This window comes from Benincasa hispida, chromosome 12 (assembly GCF_009727055.1).
Source record: "Benincasa hispida cultivar B227 chromosome 12, ASM972705v1, whole genome shotgun sequence".
In the NCBI taxonomy this organism is placed as follows: domain Eukaryota; kingdom Viridiplantae; phylum Streptophyta; class Magnoliopsida; order Cucurbitales; family Cucurbitaceae; genus Benincasa; species Benincasa hispida.
The window spans coordinates 5,529,593-5,554,286 of NC_052360.1; the positions used below are offsets into that span (position 1 = coordinate 5,529,593).

Consider the following 24,694-nt stretch of genomic DNA (forward strand, 5'->3'; position numbering starts at 1 on the left):
ATAACTCAAAAAAAGGGTTAAAAAGAAAAACCAACATAAACACATACTTCATTTACTAAAATGAAAAAAAAAAAAGACACACAATTAAACAACAATTTTGTATCCCAAACACAATTTTTCTAAACTTAGCAACCCTGCATCTTAGACATATATTTTATAAAATAAACAACCCTATACCTAATATATAGACCTTTTAAACTTAAACCAAACATTTGTATATTGTAAACATATCAATTATTGTTGAGCTATGCCCACTTTTAACAAAAATGTGAATCGATTTACTTATAAAAACCAACTAAATCTAACTCAAGTTAAAAATAACTTGGGTTAGATTGCCAGTCTTCAAGTTGGTTTTCTATATATGGTTGGCAACGGGCAGGGTGGGCAGAGATGCACCTTCGTTCCCACCCCATCGGGATTTGTAATCTCCATCCTCACCCCATTTCCCATTTTGGGGAGTTGGGGTCAGGGTCGAGGAATCCCGTTCGGGGATCGGGTCTCCGTGGGGAAAAATTTCCCGTTTACATTTTAATTTTAAATTGTTCGTTTATTTAAAATCAATTAAAATTTGATATTTATATTGAAATCGTATATATTTTAGATAACAAATTATTATTATTTTATTATTTTATTTAAATGAAAATAAAAAAAAAAAGTTTAAAAAATAGAGACTAACTACTGTTATATATATAAAGTTAATTACGTTATATATATTAAAAAATAATTAAAAGTAATATATATGTATATATACTAAAGTTAGTTATATTCTAAATGAAATTAAAAAAGTTAAAAAAACAATAGAAATAGTAGATCTGCTACTATATATATATATATTATATATTATTAAAAATATTAATTAAAAATATTCGAAGTTGGGGTCGGGATGAGGACGGGATACTCTCTTCGTCTCTGGTCGAGGACCTGTTTTGTATCCCTAGTTTGACCATATCTCCAGTCAAATCGAAGATTTCCTATCTTGATCGAGGTGGGTACTCGATCCCGGCTGAAATTTTTGCAACCCTATTTCTATATGACCTAAGAAATAGGTTTTAATAGTAGGTTAGTTTCTTCGAGGGATTAATTAACCGTTAATCACAATTAATCAAAATTTAATTAATTAGAGATTAAATAAACAGTTAATATGGTCTCTTTCCCACCATTTAATTCAATTTCTCTGCAAAAGCCAAAAAGCTTAGAATAAAGGAACCCGGGAAACAAACGGGTCGATTACAGATTTTCCCCCCACTACTCCAAAGCTTGCTCGCGGTCATCTCCACAATTAGCAAAAGCTTCGTTCATACAGCCGGAGGAAACGGGCCTTTGCTCCGGCGAGCGGCAGCAAAAAATGGGTGCATCGTCGCCATATGAGATGAACTTGAATAGAATTCTCTCATACATCGATAGCTTAACATTGCACGTCAACCGTATCGGCCAAATGGACCAATCCCAATTATGCAGTATCTGCTTTTCCATTGCCAGGTTTGGATTTAGTTACAAATCATTTAGGGTTTCCAAGTCTGTTAATTGTTCTTGTTGTAGAACTTCGCTTTGCATGTTTCTCTTGAAATGTTGTTAGTTGAGATGATTTGCGACTGGTAATACGAATACCTACTGTTGAGATAGTTGGTAGAAAATGGAGAGTTGAGTAGTTTGTTTGGAAGAAGGCATTTGTGTGGTTGGAAAGGAAGTATTGTGTTTCAGCGTTTGTTCAGATTGTTCTGTTTGATTTGTCCTGTGTTTATGCCCTGATGGAGGTGGGATGGGCGGATTGAATGTGGGGTGGGTTCATTTGAGATTTTTACTTCACTGTAATAGTGTCAAAAAATAATTGAAGATTCACATGGTTTTTCAGAGTGAAGAAGATGATTCTGAAAGTACTTCTTCTCGTAAGAAGAGATGCCTACACATTTCGCTAGTCAGTTTCTTCCTATGGAGTATGAACGTTTAAATAAGTGGTTCCAAAACTTTTGCACACCTCCTGTATTTTTGTTTTGAAAACTCAATAGTTGCAAACAAGAGGAGCCAAAGTAACATCCTAAGGGAGCCCATCAATAATAACACTGATTGTTTAAGGAGTATAGGAGGGAGCCCCTCTATATGCAAAGGGACTTTCAGCTTTCACTAGATCTTTAAAGGGGTAGCAAAGTATACTGGGAAATTGGCTAAAGGAAGGTTCTATTGATGAGTTCTTCTATGTTGATCCAGAAAGTTCCAATATTAGCGTGAATAGTGGAAGATATATTCATTTAAACTGTAAGGGAATTTTTGAGGTGGAAAAAAAAAAAGGAAAAAGAGAAAGACGAGGCCCTGATCAACATTGGAGACTGAGACTGTTAGATTTATTATTTTAATAGAGAATTTGATGATGGACATATGATGACAACTCCTGTCAGTGAGAGTTATGATGTTGGTTTTGCAAAATATAAATGACGAGATAAGTTTTGGGGGAGAATCAAAAGATACAGGGAGAATTCAAACCAAGAGAGAGCAATGTAGCTTAAGTACTCAATAAAGAGACAAAGTCCATAGCTTTATTCTCGAAGATGCAGTGGATATGCTCCAACCAAGTCAATCGGGTGAAATTTTGATGAAAGAGATCCATAAAACTTCTTTTTCTTTGCTAAAGAAGTGTTCCATGAAGATCATCCTAAGGAAGGTCTATGATGCACGAATACTCCATTTTAGGAGGAGTGTCCGTGTTGGACATGTGTCCAACAAGCAAATTTTCATGTCCTATTTTTATTTATTTATTTTTAGTTTTAGACACGTGGTGATACAATTAGGCCACTTCCTAGACATGCTTGGAAAATTTGTTTAAAGAGAAAATGGTCCACTCTATCCCTTTATGTTGGACCTGAATTTAAAACCCAAATCAATTATATGTCAAACAAAGATAAAAAACAAAAGGAAAGCCCACTTTTTTTTTTAAACGAACATAAAAAATTGAAGTAAGAAGCGTAAACATTTCATCTCCTATAATTGTTAAGTATTCAATTGGGTGAGATTCTTGGGCCAATACGACCCCTGTTCCAATGCAACAAGCATCAACAAATATTTGGAAAGGTTTGGAGAAATCGGGTATGGCTAAGTAAGGTGGAGAGATGAGCTTGAGTTTTAGTGTATTGAAGCTATTATTTGCTTCTTTTGACCAATTAAATTGTCCTTTCTTTAGGCAATTCGTGAGGAGGGCTGCAATAGAATTAAAGTTCTTGATAAATTTTCTATAAAAAGATGCAAGACCTAAAAATGATTGGACCTCTTTAACTATGGATAGTGTTGGCCAGCTTTTGATAGCTTCAATTTTTGTTGGATCTGTTTGTATTCCCCTTGCATTAATCACGAATCCTAAGAATGATATTTGATTAGTGAGGAAAACACATTTCTTAGTATTAATAACTAGATTATTAGTAGCTAAAGTAGAGAAAACTTCCTGTAGGTAAATGAAGTGGTCGTCTGTTGTTTTGCTATAGATGAGGATATCATCGAAGTACACGATCACAAATTTGTTAATGTATGGTAGGAAAATTTGATTCATTAGTCACATGAAGGTGCTTGGGCGTTGAAGAGGCCAAACGACATCACCAACAATTCGAATAGCCCTTCATTGGTCTTGAAAATTGTCTTCCACTCATCTCCTTCCGTCATCCTTATTTGATGATAGCCACTGTGAAGGTCTATTTTGAAGAAAACTTTTGATCCAATCCAACTAATTGATCTAATAGGTCGCTGGTTCGAGGTATTGGGAAGCGGTATTTGATGGTTATCCTGTTGATTGCTCTGCTATCTGTACATAACCACCAACTGCCATTTTTTTAGGAGCAAGACGGGTTGGGACAACGCATGGACTGAGGCTTGGTTGGATGTGTTGTCTGTGCAACAAATCTTGAATAATGTCATGTAGGGCTTGGTACTCGTGACTCATTCTGTAATGGGCAAGGTGAGGAAGGGCGGTGCCCAGAATGAAATCTATGTTATATTGGATATCCCTTAAAGGTGGTAGGTCCCCAGGTCTTTTTTTGAGGTCGGGGAACTGTTCTAACATTTCGGTCAGTCCAGGGTCTACTGTGTTAGGGAAAATTTGAGTTTCTTGGCCTCTTTAACCAGAAGGGCTAAAGTAAGCGTGGATGCTTGATTGATAGCATGTTTGGAGGGAACCAAGGAAAACAATTTTCCTATTGGCTTGGTAGAATTGCTCGAATTATGGTGTGAAGTATTGGTAGGTAAAGGTAGAAGTAGTACTTTCTTTCCCATCCAATCAAGTTAATGTGTTGTCATGTCCCTTGTGTAAAGTTGGTTGTCAAATTGCCATGGGCGGCCAAGGAGAACATGTCAAGCATCCATGTCAATAACATTGCATATGATTTGATCTTTGTAGTGGCTGTTGATGGAGAGGGGCAATGTACAAATTTTGTTGACCATGGACTCACCTCCCTTTTTAATCCAGTTGGTGTAACACCAAAGATTAAAAACTCAAATGATCTGTATTATTCTCAAAATGAAGAACCTAACCCCTTATTTATAGGCAAGGGTTAGTGACACAGCTGACTTACAAACTATCAGTTATTAATAGGTAATCGGTCAACAAAAAAAAAAAAAAAAAAACTAAAAACAAACTAATTCACTATAAACATACTACAAACTGATACATCATATTCCTCCCTCCCTAAAAGAAACTCGTCCTCGAGTTTAAGTGGTTAAAGCTCAAAATATAATGATGATACAAAGGAAAAGTATTAAAGGACACCAATTTGACCTTCTTGTTCTCAGGGGTACCCATGTACTAAAAACCTTCTTGTTTGCAGTGTTGAAATTGATTGTAAAACAGTTGTTCGTGATGAATCGATAGAAACCTCTTTTCCATAAGGCGCGACATCTTGGGCCGACTTGTAATCGGTTGCTTCCTATATAATTCCGGTTGGATTGCAATTGATCCCACCACGCGGATGGCTCACTTTTTACCTTGAAGGACGCCAATTTGACCTTCTTGTTCTTTGGGGTACCCATGTACTAAAAAAAAGAAAAATTTAACCTCTTTAACCCAATCCATGAAAATTTTGATGTTCATTCTTCCATTGTAGGTCGGTAGATCAATGTTCAATTTGTAGTCTGAATCTTGTTTCCATGGTGGTCCTCGTTGGTTATGTCTAATCTTGCCAGTCTTGATGTGTTCCCTGTCCGTAGTATCCATAATTTGGATATTCTTGAAACCGTTCTTGATAATCTCGTTGGAAATGGTGGTTATTTTGCCACGGTTGGTCGCCTTCTTTAGAAGATTCAGAGTCATACCCCAACAAATTATGAGGGATTCGTCTATTGTGAGCTTGCTGATAATTCGGTGCACCCCTTGGACCATGTCTAACCTCAAGAAACTGTGTATTGGTGGATCTTGGTTGGTTTCTTGGAGGGGATCTTATATGTTTTTGAATTTTGACACTGAATAGAGGTTTTTCAGTTCGCCTAGCCTCTTGGAACGGTTGCACTTTGGTTTCTTGAACTTCTTGATTACCGACATTTGTTTCTTCTGCTTTACCCTTATTGCTTGAGACTTTCTTGACCTATCTTGTCAATTGTTCCATTATTTTGTGCATATCTACCATGGACGTACGCATTGATGCATAAATTTCATTGAAAAGCTCTATGGATTGCTCGATTGTGCTGAACCTTCTGTTGAGTGAGCATGGAGAAGTTGATGCTTCTGCATCTGACGAAGAAGGAGGGTTATTGCCCTTTACCACCATGAGGCCCTATCACGTAGGATGCTCTGATACCAGTCTTGAAGTAGTCCAAAATCTTGGAAAAATCTTGAAGAGTAGGAGTATTACTAATGTGTTAAGTGTTAACAAAAGATCCCTTTAAATAGACCAAAAGGGAAAGGGTTGTTACACACCTAACTACCTAACTAGATCTCAACCTACGTACCCTTTAAATAGACCTAAAGGGAAAGGGTGTTTTCACACCTAAACTAAAACAAACTAAAATTATAAAGTAATACAATTGGAAAAATCACATAATTTGACTAAAATACCCCTACATCAGTGCGCCTCACAAAAAAAAAAAAAATCCCACGCTTAAGCCCCAGAAGACTATTGCGCTTTATTGTGCCTCGAGCTCTACAAAACACTGGTTGTGGTTGTGTTTCACAGCCATGCTTGATAGATTCAAACCTCCCGTATTTTTGCATGTAGGCAAAGGTGCATAGGATAAATGTCGAGTTAGAGTAGGAGCTGAGCTCTTTTTTTTTTTTTTAAAAAAAAATGTGTATAGAGGGACCAGTGGCCATTGTTCAGTTATGCTAGCATATGATAGGACTTAGGAGTGTAGTCCGTAGGAATTACCATGTGTCGTGTATTATGTTTATGTAAGAGTAGACATCTTGAATGTTGCGTGCTTATTTGTGCTTTATTGTTTTGTCTCATAGCAGACTATTAGAATATTGCTCTCAATTGTTCTACCAGCTTTGTACTATTATTGTATGCTCATATCCCCAAGTCAAATTTCTCATCGAGGATTTTTGGGTTGGGACTACTTAAAATGGATTTTCCCATTATTCTTTAACAATCTGATCTCTTGTTCTATTCTAATATCATTTCATGTGTTTGACTACACAAGTTTCGTGTTAATTTTTAGTTTCCCGCAGTGCAAGGTTACTACTGTGATCATTAATTCTTACTAGAGTGAAGAAAATCAGTTTTTTTTTCCTCCTTTAAATTCTTTTTATGTACGTGCTTTAGCTTCTGCCCATGAGCATCAATTTATCAATTATCATCTTCCTTTACTTGGTTAACGTTGATAATACAGAAGTATCGACGTTGCAATTGCGAACAATCTTTTTCCATCTAAAGCTCACGGTTTACCCATTCTCTTCAAACAGGTAATGTCTTTTATTCTAGATGTACATGGATTTCTGATGTTTTCAATATATTTTCCCCTCAAGTCACTCGTTTTGAAAGGCAATTATGTCACTTCCCATTTCTGTTAGAAAAAAAAGTACCTTTTTTTTAGCAGCAATTTAGGATGGTGTCATGATATGACTCTGGCCAATTGAAGGCTTTTTGGGCATAATTTACATTATGTGATTAATTTTCTTGCCCTAGAATGTCCAATTTCTGTCGCATCACCTGTTAGGTTTCATTCCTTGTTCTTGTACAATCACACAATGGTACAGCTTCCTAAATAGTTTGACTGTTCATCTTCAAATTATTTTGCAATTCTTGTTTTGGTTCTAAGCTATGCCTTAGAGATCTTGGAAGGACATTCAATAGGTTGAGATTGCAATGCCTATTAATTAGTTGAAACCTTAGCGTTTGTGGGATAAAGATGTTGGGGCAAAGGCTTGTATTTGGATTTGTAAGATGCGTCGTTATCCTATCTGTATAATATGTAGATTGGGTTGTGGCCTCATGTTAAATGATCTTATATCAGTTCTTTATTCAGAATTTTGTATCCGGTTGCAATGTCTTTTCTATTATAAGTTTGCTTGAGCACTAGTTCACATAGAATATTTATTTGTCCAGTTATGTCAGATGAAACATTCTCATCGCTTAAAAGCAGCACTCATGGTGCTCATGATAACCGTCAAGGTATGTTTTTCTTGTCTTTTACTTCATATTTGTTTATGATACAATGTTTTCTTTTTATAAAACTCAAGGTTTGATTAAATATTTGTGTTATTGAATCAAAATTTGTTTGAGATGAGTAGTAATCTGTTAAAAATAAGTAAACTTCAACAGCACCTCCAAGGGATGAAAGTTGGACAGTATTTAGGTGAGTAGCTTGCGGATGATGTTTATCTATGGAGAAAGTATGATTTTTTTCCACTCGGTTTATCTCTTTGAGTCATGCTGCTTTAAGTTTAAATTGGAGGAGAAAAGGAAGTTTCATTCTTTCTAGACCAGGTTATATTTAGGTGAGTAGCTTGCAAATGATGTTTATCTATGGAGAAAGTATGATTTTTCCACTCGGTTTATCTCTTGAGTCATGCGGCATTAAGTTTAATTTGGAGGAGAAAAGGAAGTTTCATTCTTTTAGACCAGGTAGCAATGGCCCCTTAACCGCATAGAAGAGGAAAGGATTTAATGAGGGGCCTCAAGTACGGATTTCTCATCATCAAACTAAGAACAATGGCCATCTTCGAAAAAAATTTTAACTTCTATAAAATCTTTATCATCATGAAGCTTGTTTTTTTATAGTGGACTGCAACTTTGCGAGTATGCGTACAAGGCTTGTTTCGAAAAAGGAGTGATTTGACTGGGAAAACCCATTGTGGTGGGTTAAAATTTCTACTGTTAAATGAATGAATAGTTTGGAAGAAATTTGATGTTGAGCGGTACGCTAGTGTCTTGGAGAAAGGAGTTGAAATATTCTGATGAAAAATAGAGTAGGGAAAAGAAAATAGCACACCAAGAATTTACGTGGAAAACCATAATTAGGGAGAAAAACCACGGGATAAGGGGATTCTTATTAGAAAACTGATACAAAGAAATACAACAGACCAACAGCTTAAATAGAGAACAGGGAAACTCTAGGGTACAATGAAAAAGACAAAATTGCCCCTAGAGTGCAAAACCCTAATTTCAACACTCCCCTTCAAGTTGGGACGTAGATGTCAATAAGACCCAACTTGCTCACACATGCGTCAAACAACTGTCTGGGTAGTCCCTTTGTTAGGACATCTGCAATCTGTTGATTGGAAGGAATATAAGGAACACAAATGTTGCCACTATCAAGTCTTTCGATAAAATACTGGGTCAATCTCCACATGCTTGTTCTGTCATTGTTGAATGGGTTATTTGCTATGCTTATGATTGCTTTATTATCACAGTAGATTTTTATTGGACCGGTATGCTCTTGATCAAGGTCTTTCAAAACTTTTTCAAGCCAGATCTCTTCATAGATTCCCAGACTCATGGCCCTGTATTCTGCCTCGGCACTACTGTCTGGCACTTGCTTTTTGCTTCTCCATGTAACAAGGTTGCCCCACACAAAGGTACAATACCCTGATGTTGATTTTCTGTCTACTACAGATCCTGCCCAATCAACATCAGTGTAAGCTTCGATGCATCGCTTTTCAGTTTTCCTGAACATCAAGCCTTTCCTTGGAGAGGTTTCCAGATATCTCAAAATGCGCTCTACTGCCCTCATGTGTTCTTCGTATGGAGACTGCATGAACTGACTTATCATACTCACTGCATAAGAGATGTCGGGTCTAGTATGAGATAAATATATTAATTTCCCAACAAGTCATCGATATCTTTCTTTGCTCACTGGAATACTTTTACTCATATTACTTAACTTTGCATTTGCTTCTATAGGGGTATCAACTGGTTTGCAACCCGTCATACCTATTTCCTTAAGCAAGTCCAGAGTATACTTCCGTTGGGAAACGAAAATTCCTTCTCTTGATCGAGCTACTTCCATTCCAAGGAAGTATCTTAGTTTTCCAAGGTTCTTGATCTCGAATTCTTCAGTCATCTTTGCCTTCAATCGGTCAATCTCTGAGGTATCATCGCCTGAAATAACAATGTCATCAACATAGACAATCAAAACTGCAATTTTCTTGGATACAGACCTTTTAGTAAACAGAGTATGATCAGAATGACCCTGTTTATATTCTTGGGACTTTACAAACATAGTAAATCTGCCAAACCAAGCCCTTGGTGACTGTTTTAGCCCATATAAGGACTTTCTCAATCTGCAAACTCAGTGATTAAATTGTTTCTCGTATCCTGGGGAAGGACTCATATAGACTTCTTCCTCCAGTTCTCCATTGAGAAAGGCATTCTTCACATCAAGCTGGTGAAGGGGCCAATCCTTATTAACTGCAACAGAAAGGAGGACCCGAACTGTGTTTAGCTTTGCAACTGGCGAAAAGGTCTCGGAATAATCAACCCCAAAAGTCTGAGTAAAACCTCTGGCAATTAATCTGGCTTTGTATCTGTCAACAGTTCCATCGGGCCTATACTTTATTGTGAACACCCATTTACATCCGACTGCTTTATGACCATTTGGAAGATTGACTTGATCCCACGTATGATTTTTCTCGAGAGCTCTCATTTCTTCCATAACTGCGGCTTTCCATTCAGGACTTTCCAACGCTGTGTGTATACTATTTGGTATCACCACTGTATCTAGGTTTGTAGTGAAGGCCTTAAACTCAGGAGATAAATTACTATAGGACAAGTAACTCCACAACGGATATTTAGTACATGATCTCGTACCTTTCTATAGGGCAATCGGAAGATCAAGGGATTCATCTCTATCATTACTTTTTTCTGACATACTGCATTTTCCCTCCGGTTCTGTTATTTTCCCACTCTCAACATTTTTTTCAGCGGGAATAAGAGATGCTTCTTTTCCAGGTTCTACCATGTCCTTAAGAGTCACACAATCATCTGTCTCTGCACCATCATCGACCTCAATCACATCCTTGCTGTCATTATCTTCCCTGCTTTTGCTCTCAACATTTTCAACACAAGCATCAGTTTTATCACATTTATTATCATGATCAGGGATAGGATTACTAGTACCTGGAACTGATCTCTGTTCAGACTCATGAACTGGAGCCGGAGAGATAATAGGCGGCGCTATTTCCTTCCTGAGATTCTTTCTATAGTATGTGATCCAAGGGACTGGTTTTGGTTGGGAGGATAGGTGCTTGGAACTGATACTGACATCAAGATGGGTTCAGGTTCGGGTAAGGCAGAAAAGGCTGGGACCCCAATTAGTTTCTTCACTGGAATGCTCCCCCTGAAGAGAACCATGAGAAAGAATCAAAAACGCATTTTTGTGCCCGAGGGATAAACTTGGTACGAGGTCCGTGTGTATGTGATGAACACCACACAGCCAAAGACACGAAGGGGTACATTAGAAAGAAGTCTGGAATTTGGGTAAGACTCTTTGAAGAAATCTAAGGGGATTTGGAATTTTTAGGACCCGGGATGACATGCGGTTATTAAATGGGCTGCTATCAAGATAGCATCACCCCACAAATAAGAGGGAAGAGAAGTTTAACAACATAAGAGAGCGGGCAACTTCAACGAGGTGATGGTTTTTCCGTTCGGCCACTCCATTTTGTTGAGGAGTGTACGCACAGGAAACTCTAATGGACAACACCTTTTGGAGACAAGGAATTCACGTAAGGCGTTACTAAGGTATTCTCAATCATTATCACTCTGAGAATAGCGATTTTAGTGTTGAAACTGGGTTTCTATTAGAATTGTAAAATTGTTTGGAAAATTGAAGTGACTTTCTGATTATCTGTCAGAAGGAAAACCCAGGTTAGTTGAGTATGATCGTCAATAAAGGTTACAAACCAACGCTTCCTAGTTATGGTAGTGACTGGTGAAGGACCCCAAACATCGCAATGGAACAGAGTAAACGGTTTAGAGGGCATATAGGGCTGGGAAGAGAAAGAAACACGAGGCTGTTTGGCCTGGACACACATCACATTTCAATTTAGAAATATTAATGTTGCGAAAAAGATGAGGAAACAAATAATTCATATTACTGGAAATTAGGATGGCCAAGGCGGATAATGCCATAACATATAATCAGTTTCAGAAATAGAAAAATGTGAAGGAAAACAAACTAGTCCTATCACATATCCTAAAGGAAGCTTCTTCAGTGAGGAAATAGTCCCCTGTCATGCGGGTAGTGCCAATCGTCATCCCTGAGTTCAGATCCTGGAAAAACAACATCATCAGGTGAGAGATAACACGACACTACAAAATCTCTTGTAAGTTTACTAATAGATAACAGATTGTAAGACACTTTTGGCACATGCAACACATCTTGGAGTATTAAGCCGACAAAGGGTGACACCCGTCCTTCCAGCAATGGGGACAAAGGACCCATCTGCAATTCTGATTCTTTCATTTCCAGCACTAGGTTGATAAGATAAAAATTGATCAGAAGAGCCAGTTAAGTGATCTGTGGCTTCCGAGTCTAATATCCACGGTTTATTACCAGTTATACTCACAAGGCCAAAGGAGTGAAAAGTACCTGTATGGGCGATTGCACTTACACCAACTGTAGTAGTAGTACTCTGAGTAGTTTCCTGATTCTGAGTCTGAGTATCTCCAGTAACAGATTCACCTACAAAAGCCCGACTTGGTTGTCGTTTCTTACCATTTGGCGGTCGGCCGTGAAGTTTCCAGCACTGATCTTTAGTGTGCCAGGGTTTTTTGCAATGTTCACACACTGGGGCGGCTTACTGTTCTATTTATCTTTTACAGGGCCTGATGTTTTGAAAACAACGGAATCTGTTGGTGTTACGAGTGTACTGTTCATGGCCCTCGACCTATCTTCCTCCAGGCGAACTTCAGAACAGACTTCCATTAGGGATGGTATAGGTCTGGTCCCCAATATAGGACTTCGTACTGTATCAAATTTAGAGTTGAGTCCTGCAAGAAAGTCATACACGCGATCCGTTTCTTTAGACTGATAATGTAACACTCCTCCACAAGGACAGTTCCAAATCATTTCATGGCACAAATCCATCTCTTACCACAATAGAGATAGCTTGTTAAAGTAAGCAGTAACGTCCATCGTTCCCTGTTTGCATTAATGGACCTGCTTACGTAGAGTATATAAACGTGACGCATTCTGTCTCCTGGAATAGAGTTTTTGGTCTGCCTCCCAAATATCACGGGCTGTAGCTGTATACAATAAAGGTTTTCCAACCTGAGGTTCCATACGTCCAATCAAAATCGATCTCAACAAAGAATCCTCTCCTTTCCACATTCGCTCTTGGGGATCACCGATCCTTGGTTTTGGTATTTCACCTGTCAGATATCCAAATTTGTGACGGCCCTCAAGGGTCATTTTAATAGATTGGGACCAAGAGAAGTAATTATCACCATTCAACTTTTCTCCTATAATAATTCCAGAAGAATTGCCTATAGTTCCAGATCGTAAATTCGAGGGGTAAATAGGGAACGAAGTTACTGAGTTTTCAGGGTATGGGTTTTGATTTGATTTGATCTTGGATGTCGATCCTAGGGGTTCCCCAATAGCAGCAAGCTGCTGCTGAAATATCTCGTTCTGTTGTTTAATCTGCAACTGCAACTGGGTAAGTTGATCTTGGATTATATTTCCTTGGTCCTAGTGGTATGATGAAGATTCATCCCCTCCAAACTCATCCATGATCGGTGAAAACTGCCCCATTCGGTTGCTCATACCCGATTGGAAAATACCCATACTTCTTCCATCTGTCCTTTGGCGCGGCAGAGGTTGAGATGAGACACTGATCTGAGAGGAGAAGGCCGGTGGCAACTGGACTGATTGGCGCTGGGCATCACGGATCTAGACTGATTGGCGCTGGGTATAGTAGATCGGGGCTCCAAGTCGTCGGTCGGCGGCGTCTAAGATCGGCCGAACAGGTTTCGAGTGGCCGGTCGCTGGTCACCCTCGTCTGCGCACGTCCGAACCGGATGACCGTCTTCATCTGCGCGCGGTTGGATCAAATGGGTAGCAGCTGGTTCGCTGGTTGCCGGTTGCTGGGTCTAGCGGCGGTTGTTGGGTCTGCGAAGGAGGCGACCGGCGGTGGGTAGGGCGGTGGCGGCTGGTCTTCACGGAAGTGGGGAAGAAGGGTTTGGAAGTACCTGTCAATGGTGTTTTTGGATAATACTGGTTATATCTGGGTTATTGGTTTGGGATTCTCCTGTTGGATTTTCCTCAATGGTGGCCAGGGTTTCGTCTCCATGCTCTGATACCATGATGAAAAATAGAGTAGGGAAAAGAAAATAGCACACCAAGAATTTACGTGGAAAACCTTAATTAGGGAGAAAAACCACGAGATAAGAGGATTCTTATTAGAAAACCGATACAAAGAAATACGACAGACCAACAGCTTAAATAGAGAATAGGGAAACCCTACGGTACAATGAAAAAGACAAAATTGCTCCTAGAGTGCAAAATCCTAATTTCAACATATTCAATGTGGAAATTCTTTGTCTACCTTAGGCCTTAGGGATAATAATTGGTGCCGTGTCCACTAAGTTGCTTCCGGATTAGGAACATGGATTCTTTTCTTAAAGTTATAAAAGGGCGCAAAAGGAGTTTTGTGTATGGAAGGAAGTGAATCTTACTGAAACATGCCTTTGTGATCACTAGACGAAATCTTTGTAATGATTGGATTGTAATTGTTGGAGCCTTGAGGAACAAAGTTAATTCATAAAGTGGGCTTAATCTAGTCATGTGGAGATAAGCCTTTTTAATTGTAGAAACATGAGGAAGCTGATGGGTTGTCCAATTTGTCTGGTGGACAAAAGTTGGAATTCTTTATTCTAAATTTGAAATGTGGAATGTCAAAAAGCATGGAAAACGAGATGCAATTCCTAGCTATGATGGATAGGTAGATTAAAGTTTCATACATTTGATGTTATGGACGAAAGATATCTTTGAAGCGTGAAGGCCTCATCTAATGTGTTTCAGAAACTGTCAATTTGATCGATCTTTTTGTATCTTCTATAGAAGGTAAAATAAGAAGTCATGACAGAAAATGCTCAAGTGATCCCTGGTACTTTAAATGCAAGAAATGTTATTTTAAACTTGTTTTTATTTTTATTTTTTCTTAATGAATAATTGAGAGAGAAAAAAGGAAAGACTATAAGGCATACAAATTCTAAATTAAAGGAGTAGAGCTATAAGAAATGACTCTAATCAAGTAAAATATGATTTGCTAGATAATTGCAAAAAGACTTTGATATTGAGGCTCTAGTCCCAAAAAAGATACATGGAATCAAACAAGGGATCAATCATCATTGACAGATCTTTCACTCTAAAGACTTCCTAAAATTTCTCAAACGTTGACTAAAATAGAAGGGCCCTCATGTCACTAAAGGGATGAAGAAGGAACTCTTCGATCGGCCTCAGTTGAGTTTGATAAAAGGGAGTGGTCCATTTCAGCCTCGGGTCTTTTCACGATCAACTCTCTTAAAATCCACCTTTCTCCCTCCTCCCCTTTGGATAACTCTCTCTTCTCGGCCTTGTGGAAGACTAATAGCCCTCGAAGAATTAGCATTCTCGTCTGGATAATGCTTTATGGTCAGCAGAATGTAGCCTCGGTTTTACAAAGCAAGTTGCCATCCAACTCTCTCCCCCCTTCAATCTGCCCATTGTGCCTACATTCTAACGAAGATCGTCTCCACCTCTTCTTTGCATGCTCTTATTTAGTTTTGTGCTGGGAGAAGTTGCTGTCCATCTTCAATCTCTCATGGGTTATGAGTAATGATTTCAGGGGAAACGTGCTGCAGCTTTTAGTTGGAACAAGCCTCCATAGTTCCAGCCGATTACTTTGGATTAACGCGGTCAAAGCTCTTTTGGTAGATCTATGGTTTGAGAGAAATCAACGGGTGTTTCATGATAAATCTCTTGGGTGCCAAGATCGCCTCGAATTTTCCCGTCGTCATGCTTCTTCTTGGAGTATCCTTCCAAGCCTTTTAATAGCTACAGTTTAACAGATTTCAATCTCAACTGGAGAGCTTTTATCTCCCATCCCAACGGTGGATCTTAGCTTCGTCAGCTGTTTGTTCTTCCTTGGTTATTTCAGTCTATCTTGTTTTGAGTTCTCCCCCTTTTTTGGCCATTGTTTGGGCTTAGTAGTGCTGTTTGTTTTTATTCTCTTATTATTAGTTTTAATTTTCTTTTCTTGGATGTGATGAGGGTGCTAAGGGGGTGTCAACCTAGTTGAGATGCCCGGGTGCGCTTGCTGATCCTTTTGGTCTTTGCTTTGCTCATTGTATAATCCTCTTGTACTTTGAGCTCTAGCTCATAATTTTCTTAATATAATGAATCGTTTGCTTTTCAAAAAAAATAAAGGAACTCTTCGATCATGGAACTGGAACTCTCCGACTGGGCTAACTGAAAATCAAACACCTAAGCAATTCCATACATCTGCATTTCTATACAAAATATAACACTGCAACCTTATCAGACAAGGTACCTTTGTTGAAACATGATTCAAGGTATCAATACTTTAGTGAAGAATCTGCCGCATAAAAAATTTAACTATATTGAAAATTTTCACCTTTCACAACGAGGAAAACACAGTGTAACTAGAAAGAAGAATCCATCAAACATTGAAAGGAGGTAAAAGAAAACTCTTTGGAAGGATTAGGACCCCAAGGACGAAGGTCTCTTCCATCATGACCAATCTGGAACTCTCCAATCAAGGACAAGAGAGCAACAATATCCGTCTTTTTCCTATTGGACAATGGATGACACATCCCAAGAGAAAAAGAGGGTGTGCTTCTTGAATTTAGGACAAAAGCTACCAAATGATTTTTCATAGAGGACAGATGGTATAAATGAGGAAACAAAGAGGAGGACTATCCTTTGTCAAGGAAAACCATTAGATATTGTTGTTGAAGCTTTTGTCATTATTGTTTCATTTGCTCTAATCCAAAAATAAAAAAAAAGCTGTTTTATTTGTTATGTTTGATAGTTTTTTTTTTTTTTTTTGGGTTGGTAGTTAGTTGTTATTTACTAGCTTTCAGAACGTAGCCTTCTGTCTTTTTTTTTTTAAAGGAAACAAGTCTCTTTATTCATTAAGAAAATGAAGTGAGACTAATGCTCAAATTACAAGAAAACCAAAAGGATCAGCAGGTGCACCTGGATATCTCAACTAGGTTGACACCCCCTTAGCACCCATCATCACATCCGAACACTAGAAGTAAAAGGAAATCCTCTAAATTTAATGTAATACAATGGGATACAAAACTTAAAAACAAGAGCAAAAAACAGAGCTGGAAAAACTAAGAAAAAGAAAACACGGCCATGAAAGCTAAAAGCTCTTTGTAGCAGGGACTTCAGAATGCCGGAGAAAGAAATGCATGCCAATTTAGACTGATTTCCTGACTAGAGTAGGCTGCAAAGGAGCTTGTGAGGGAGCACCAAAGAGAGGCTTTAAGCTTGGCTGCTTCATATCTTGAAAACCATGGAGTTTCCTTGTCTTGGAAGACTCTTTGGTTCCGTTCAAACCACAACTCAGCTAACACAGCCTTTACAGCATTGACCCACAATATTTGATGAGATTTCTTGAGATTTGGACCTATCAACAGCTGCTGAACATTAACTCTAAAATCTGCCCCAAAAACCCAACTTAATTTAAAGACATTGAAGAGTGATAACCAACAGTTTTGTGCATAAATGCAATCGAAAAGAAGGTGTTGGAGATCCTCCTAATCCCTTTTACACAAAGCACATCTTTTGGGAGAGATGTAATGGGAGGCAAGCTTCTTTTGCAGCACACTTGAGTAGTTTAGAGTTCCATAAATCATTATCCAAAGGACTATATTTACTCTCCTCGGACTTTTGGACTTCCAAAGAGCTTGACTTAAGAGAGTATCAATTCGAGGGGCTTTGCGAAGGTGCTTGGCTAAGGATTTAACCGAAAAAATTCCATTGAATTCCAATGACCAAGTCCGTGAGTCAGGATGATCTTGCATTTTTAGATGTGAGATTAGGCTTAACAACTCTTGAAATTCAGTGATCTCTTCATCTTTCAATAATCTTGCACTTGGCACATCTTACTTCAAGAAGATCGGGGTTGGAGATGGCAGACCAGGGGTTTTGAAAGGAAGTGTGCTTTCTGATAAAGTGCCTGGGGAAGGGCTGAAGCCCGAACGACTTTCTTTTAATTGAAGTGAGAGACTTGTTTGACTTACTTCTTTTCAATTTTTGGAGTCGGAGGGGAGCAAAAGTCTGTTGCCGTGGACGGGAGTTCTGATTAGTGTTCATGTCGTGGAAGTTCTTTTCTTGTTCCTTCACTTAAAAAAAAGATTCCTATAGATTTTCTATACTCAAATGGGTGAGAAAGTTGCAGATTCTCAGTTTCAAATTACGTTTTGTTTTTTTGTTTTTTTAAAGGAAAGTTTTTAGGGCTAAGAGGTCATGAGTTCAATCCATGTAACCACCTACCAAAGGATTTAATATCCTACGAGTTTCCTTGACACCCAAATATTGTAGGTTCAGGCGGGCTGTCTTGTGAGATTAGTCGAAGTGCACATAAACTAGTCCAGACATTCATGACTACCGGAATATTTTTTTTTTTTTTTAACCATGTAGTTTTCTTTCTGGTCAAGGAGCAGAATATGACTCTCACTAATGTCATCGCTACCAAATCTAGACAACTCACTCAAAGAAGTATCTTCTTCTTGCACAAGAAACAAGGACTGAAGAACATACTATTAATGCTGAAGGTTCCTTAGCTTCCATCAATCTTGGCACTCAAGATTCATCCAAGAGGAATATCTTTACTGACCAACAAAAAGGAAATAAAAAATTTCAGAATAGTAGAGGGAGAGGATGACATTCTCAGAATAAAAGAGGATGATGGAGCTGGAATAATTGTAAAAAAACCACGGTGTCATTTGTGTATCAAGTGTGAGCATACAATTTTAAAATATTATTTTCGATCTCATCCTTCATTTCATTAAATTGGTAATTAAAATGGAGGTTACAATGGGAATAACAAAAATTATCCGTAGGCTCAGACCACTTAACATAATTCCCAAGTGCAAGCCATTGTGTTATCTTTATTGAAAGATAGGAAGAAAAGAGACAAGACAAGGTTTACGTGGAAAATCCTAATCCAGGGAGAAAAAATCACGATAGTAAAGTTTCATTATTTAATGTCATACATACAAGAGACCCCAACCTCATATATAAATAGAAGGAGGGAAACCCTAATTTTAGTAGGTATAAAGGAAAAGACAAATATGCCCTTAGGGCTAATGCACCATATTTCAACACTCCTCCTCAAATTGGGGCATAGATATCAGCAAGACTCAACTTGCTAACACAAGTTTCAAACGTCTGTCTTGGTAATCCTTTGGTAAGAACATCTGCAACCTGTTGGATTGAAGGGACATAGGGAATACAGATAACCCCATGGTCTAACTTCTCTTTAATAAAGTGTCTGTCAATTTCAACGTGCTTGGTTCTATCATGTTGTACTGGATTGTTGACAATACTGGTGGCAACCTGTTAGGAACCCTCCTAACAAGAACGGTACTAAAAGATATAGAAAAACTAAAGGACAATTCAATTATAGAAATATAGGAAAATGTATTGAAATATGCTATAAACTCACAAACTAACAAGATAAATCCTAGCCTTTCGAAGCGCTAGTCTCTCCCAAATTCCCAAATGGAAATTTCCCACCAAATTTCTTCACCACTCCTACCACTCCCACTCTATTTATAGCCATATTCACTAACTAACTTCCTTTCTAATTACTTTATACCCCTTTACTAATACCAATACCAATACCAATATTCTCCTAATAGTCCTACTATTTCTATACAAGGGGCCTTACAATACTCGCCCTTCGAAGATACCTTGTCCTCAAGGTGTGCTTACAAAACACAATCACAAAAATTGGGCAACAATTTTTTTTTTTTTTTTTTTTATTAAAAAAAAAACCCATAACTCCAGTAGTGTGCTCTTCAATCTTGAAAGAGGAATTCTTCTCTTCAGCTTTGGAAAGCTATTGGATCCAATTAGTTCCCTTAACTTCAGCCCATAGCCCAAAATCATCCTTCAGCCCATAGAGCAGCCCAAGAGAAGAAGCTCTCAGCTTTTGACATGTGCTGAGCCCCACATTTAGAAGAAAATTGTTCCACTTCAGCAGCATAAAAAATCTGCCCTAAATTACTTCTAGAGCAAAGCAAGAATTGGGCTTCTTTCCCAATTCCCAGCCCATAATCCCAACCAAAATTAATGCTGCCTTTTGCTCCAACTACTGGCCCATCGCCTGACAAAAAATATTGGTTGCATAAAACGAAATGGGCCCAAAAGCCCTTGCTGGCTTGCAAAAATATTGGGCTTCTCTTACTAGCACATTAACCCACACCTTTTCTTCAGCCTTGGAAGGATAATGGGCTTCTCCTTGTACTTCAGCCCATGAACTAGACTCCTGGATAATGCTGCAACTTCTTTTCATCACCTGACACTTCACGTGGGCAGGGATTAATTTTCCCACCACCTCAAGAAAACTGCAGCAGTCCCAAGCCTTCATCTCCCTCCATTGCCGACAACCTTCCTCTGCACATTTCAGCAATTTCACCCTCTTCTTTTTCTTCATCTCTAACTGCACGCCTCCTTCTGCCGTCGTCAACCACTCTTTCATACGCCGATAATCGTCGATGTTTGGTAGTTCAGATGGTCGTTCAACTCCGTCGCACAGAATCCTAACCGTTTCCTCTTGCCATCGGCCTCCCCTGTTATGTCTCCTTATCCGACCACCATAGCTTGACCCTGTCTTCGATGTTTAGTGCCTCCGATCTCGTCGTTCTCCCAATATCTTCGACTCGTGCAATCGTTAGCAAGCCCTTCGGTCGTCGTCGCCTTTTCTTATGCCTACGTCCTTGGTTTTCCGGCCATTTGCTCGACGGATATCTCCTTTTCTCACGCTTCTTCTTCTGCACACTCCTTCGCCTCTCTGAACACAGGTTTGTCGTGATGTTCTTCTTTTCACGCCATTCTTGTTCTGCCTCAGGTTTCATCGGGGCTTCTCCTTCCTTTTCTTTTGGCCTGATCGATTCATTCCCCCTCGTTTTTCTAGAAGTGCCCTAGGGTAGGATCTTCGTCTTCCAGCCACTTTTCGAACTCGTCTGGATAGTTTTCGAACAAGGTTTTCCTTTTCTTCTTTGATGGTTGTTAGTCTTTTTTCTCTCTCTCTCTGTCTTCACATCTTTGCAGGTAATCCTTCAATGTTTGTTGCATTGATTCCAAGATCTTGAACACCTCATGTAGCCTATCACACATTGTATCTGAATCTATAGCAATATGCCCGGAATGAATAGGCTCTGATACCAATTTGTTAGGAACCCTCCTAACAAGAACGGTACTAAAAGATATAGAAAAACTAAAGGACAATTCAATTATAGAAATATAGGAAAATGTATTAAAATATGCTATAAACTCACAAACTAACAAGATAAACCCTAGCCTTTCGAGAGGGTTAGTCTCTCCCAAATTCCCAAATGGAAATTCCCACCAAATTCTTCACACTGCTACCACTCCCACTCCTTCTATTTTTAGCCATATTCACTAACTAACTTCCTTTCTAATTACTCTTATACCCCTTACTAATACCAATACCAATATTCTTCTAATAGTCCTACTATTTCTATACAAGGGGCCTTACACAACCTTATTATCACAATACAGCTTCATGGGACCCAGATTGTCCTAGTGAAGATCAGCCAAAACTTTCTGTAACCATATTTCTTCACACTCCCAGGCTCATAGCTCTATACTCTGCCTCAACATTGCTTCTAGCAACTGTACCTTGTTTTTTCTCCGCCAGGTCACCAAATTTCCCCATACAAAGGTACAATATCCCGAGGTTGACTTTTTATCTGGCAGTGAACCTGCCCAATCTGAGTCAGTATATGCTTTGATGCTCCGTGTGTCATATTTTTGAAAACTAAGTGCTTCCCTGGGGTAGACTTCAGATATCTCAGAATTTGAGTCACTGCTTCCATGTGTTCCTCATACGGATTTTGCATGAACTGACTTACCACACTCATAGCATAGGAGATGTTGGGTCTAGTATGAGATAGGTAAATCAGTTTCCTACAAGGCGTTGATACCTTTCCTTCTTTACAAGAACTCCTTCCATAATGTTTTTCAGTTTGTCATTGACCTCAATAGGAGTGTCAATGGATTTGCATCCAGTCATTCCCGTTTCCTTTAATAGGTCCAGAGTGTACTTTCGTTGAGACACTGATATTCCTACTTTCAATCTCGCCACTTCCATCCCGATAAAATACCTCAGACTACCAAGAACTTTGATCTCAAATTTGCCTGTCATCCTTTGTTTTAATTTAACAATTTCTGTCGTATCATCCCCTGATAAAATGATATCATTGACATAAACCACCAAAACAACAATCTTCATTGAAAGTGATTTTTTGGTGAACAATGTATGATCAGAATGCCCTTGAACAAACCCTTGGGATTTAACAAACATTGTGAACCTATCGAGCCACGCTCTCAGAGACTGTTTCAACTCATATAAGGACTTTTTGAGTCTGCAAACATGGTTCCCAAATTTAGCTTCGAAACCTGGAGGAGGACTCATGTAAACCTCCTTTTCTAACTCACCATTCAGGAAGACATTTTTTACATCCAGTTGATGTATAGGCCAATCCTTATTCACAGCAACAAATAGAAGAACTCGGATCGTGTTGAGCTTAGCCATTGGGGAAAACGTTTCTAAATAATCAATCCCATACGTTTAAGTAAACCCTTTAGCAACTAACCTGGCCTTATATCTCTTGAGCGTTCCGTCAGACTTATACTTCACTGTGAACACCCATTTGCAACCAACTGTCTTGTGACCTCTAGGGAGAGCGACTAAATCCGAAGTCTGGTTCGCCTCGAGAGCTCTCATTTCTTCCATAGGAGGGAACATCCCTTATATATACAACTGTGATAGCCAATTATGGAAAAACTTATAACAGTAAAAAAATTGTATATATGGTAAGAATAAGAATAAATGCAAATTACAGGGAATAAATTTCATATGGACAAGGTAAGAAGAGGGTTTCCATATTCAACACTCCCCCTCAAGCTGGGTAGTATATGTTGATTAAGTCCAGCTTGGTTTTTAAGTCTTCAAACATATTCTTGAATAGGGCCGTTGTTAGTATGTCAGCAATTTACCTCTTGATAGGTATGTAGTTGAGTGAGATGCTTTTGTTTTCAATTTTTTCTTTAATAAAGTGCCGATCAATGTCCACATGTTTTATGCGATCATGATGGACTGGGTCTTTGGCGATACTTATAGTAGCTTGATTATCCAGTGTACCTCCATTGGTTCTTCTGATTTGATTTTAAGTTCAAATAGAATGCTTTTGAGCCACATTCCTTCATATATTCCTTGAGCTAGAGCTCTTAGTTCAGCTTTGGCACTACTCTTGTATACTACAGATTGTTTCTTACATCGCCAGGTGACTAAATTTCCCCAAACAAAGGTGCAATATTCGGAAGTTGATCTTCTATCTATTTTTGAGCTTGCCCAATCGGCATCTGTGAAGATTTTGATGTTTCTTCTCTTAGATTTCTTGAAGTATAATCCCTCTCCTGGAGTTCCTTTCAAGTACCTGAGTATTTTGTATACAACTTGCATATTGTCTTCTGTTGGACTATTCATAAATTGACTAACAAAGCTAACTGCAAAATAGATATCAGGTCTTGTGAGTTAGGTAAATCCATTTTCCAACTAGCCTTTGAAAAACTGATCTTTGTTAACCATTTTGTGATTGTTTTCTTTGATTATGTGATTGTTTGTGTCAATTGGGGTATTAGCGGGCTTGCATCCAAGCATTCCAGTTTCCTTTAATAGGTCAAGGACATATTTTCTTTGAGAAATGCTCAAGGCTGTTTTTGAGCGGGCCACTTCCATTCTTAGGAAGTATTTAAGGTTGCCTAAGTCTTTTACTTCGAATTCCTTGGCTAAAAGAAGTTTTAGATTTCTTATTTATTCTCATGGTCTCCTGTAAGGATAATGTCATCGACATAGACAATGATAATTGCTATTTTACCCGTGCAAGAATGTTTGACGAAGAGAGTATGGTCAGATTGACATTGTGAGTATTCGTTCTCCTTTACCACTCTTGAGAATTTATCAAACTACACCCTGGGGATTGTTAGGCCATAAAGGGATTTTTTGAGTTTGCATATGTTATTTATGGTTTGAGTAGATTCTACACCAGCAGGTATATCCATATACACTTCTTCTTCTAAGTCTCCATTAAGGAAGACATTTTTCATGTCTAATTGGTGAATAATCCAATCATTATTCACAGCTAGGGAAAAAAGTACACGGATAGTATTTAATTTTGCCACCAGGAAAAATGTTTCTTGATAGTCAATGCCACAAGACTGGGTGAACCCTTTGGCAACAAGTCTAACTTTGAACCTATCTATTTCTCCATTAGCTTTGTATTTGGTGGTGAAAATTCATTTACATCCTACTGTTTTCTTTCCTGGAGGTAGGTCTGTTATTTCCCATGTGTTGTTCTTTTCCAAGGCCTATATTTCGTTTAATATAGCTTGCATCCAATTAATGTCCTTGAAGGCTTCATAGACATTGTTCGGAATGTGTACTTGGGATAATGTAGTTGTGAATGCTTTGAACTTGGGAGAGAGATTTTTGTAGGATAGGTAGTTTTGGATGGGATGCATCATATAGGTTCTTACCCCTTTCCGTTTTGCAATGGGAAGATCAATGTCTTCAATAAGTGTTTCTGCTCTGGAGTTGGAGACATGATTTTCCTGTATTTTGGTTGGGTTTTGATTGAGTACTGGTTCACGTTCAAGGTGTTCTTCCTTCTAGTTTAGACTATAGGATCCTTCCTACTTTCCGGTGGGCCTTGATTGGGAACATCGATTTCATGTATATAAGGAACAGGCGGAGCACTCTCTTCAATGAGATCTAGTTTTTGGTTTCCTTCGTTTTCCAGAAGTTTTCGTTTTCTATGAGAGTGGAAGGTTCAGTGGTGTCTTGCTTTTGGAAGTAAGGTTGAGTTCCAAAGAAGGTTACATCCATGGATGTATAGAACCTTTTAGTAGTTGATGAGTAGCATTTGTATCCCTTTTGGCTTGGAGCATAACTGAGAAAGATTCATTTTATTGCCTTAGGATCTAACTTACTCCTATTGGGTTTATGATCTTGGACGAA

At 38.5% G+C, this 24,694-nt stretch overlaps 1 protein-coding gene across 2 annotated transcripts in view; it reads left to right on the top strand.

Annotated features, from left to right (window-relative positions):
• Positions 1 to 1,182: 1,182 nt before the first annotated feature.
• LOC120092868 (E4 SUMO-protein ligase PIAL2-like) overlaps positions 1,183 to 24,694 on the top strand; it is a 35,271-nt gene continuing 11,759 nt past the window's right edge. For both annotated transcript variants that reach the window (XM_039051110.1, XM_039051112.1), the window contains exons 1-3: positions 1,183 to 1,479; positions 6,799 to 6,871; positions 7,515 to 7,580. In XM_039051110.1, coding sequence (XP_038907038.1) covers positions 1,346 to 1,479; positions 6,799 to 6,871; positions 7,515 to 7,580 — 273 coding nt within the window. In that variant the 5' untranslated portion in view covers positions 1,183 to 1,345. The remainder of the gene's footprint in view (positions 1,480 to 6,798; positions 6,872 to 7,514; positions 7,581 to 24,694) is intronic.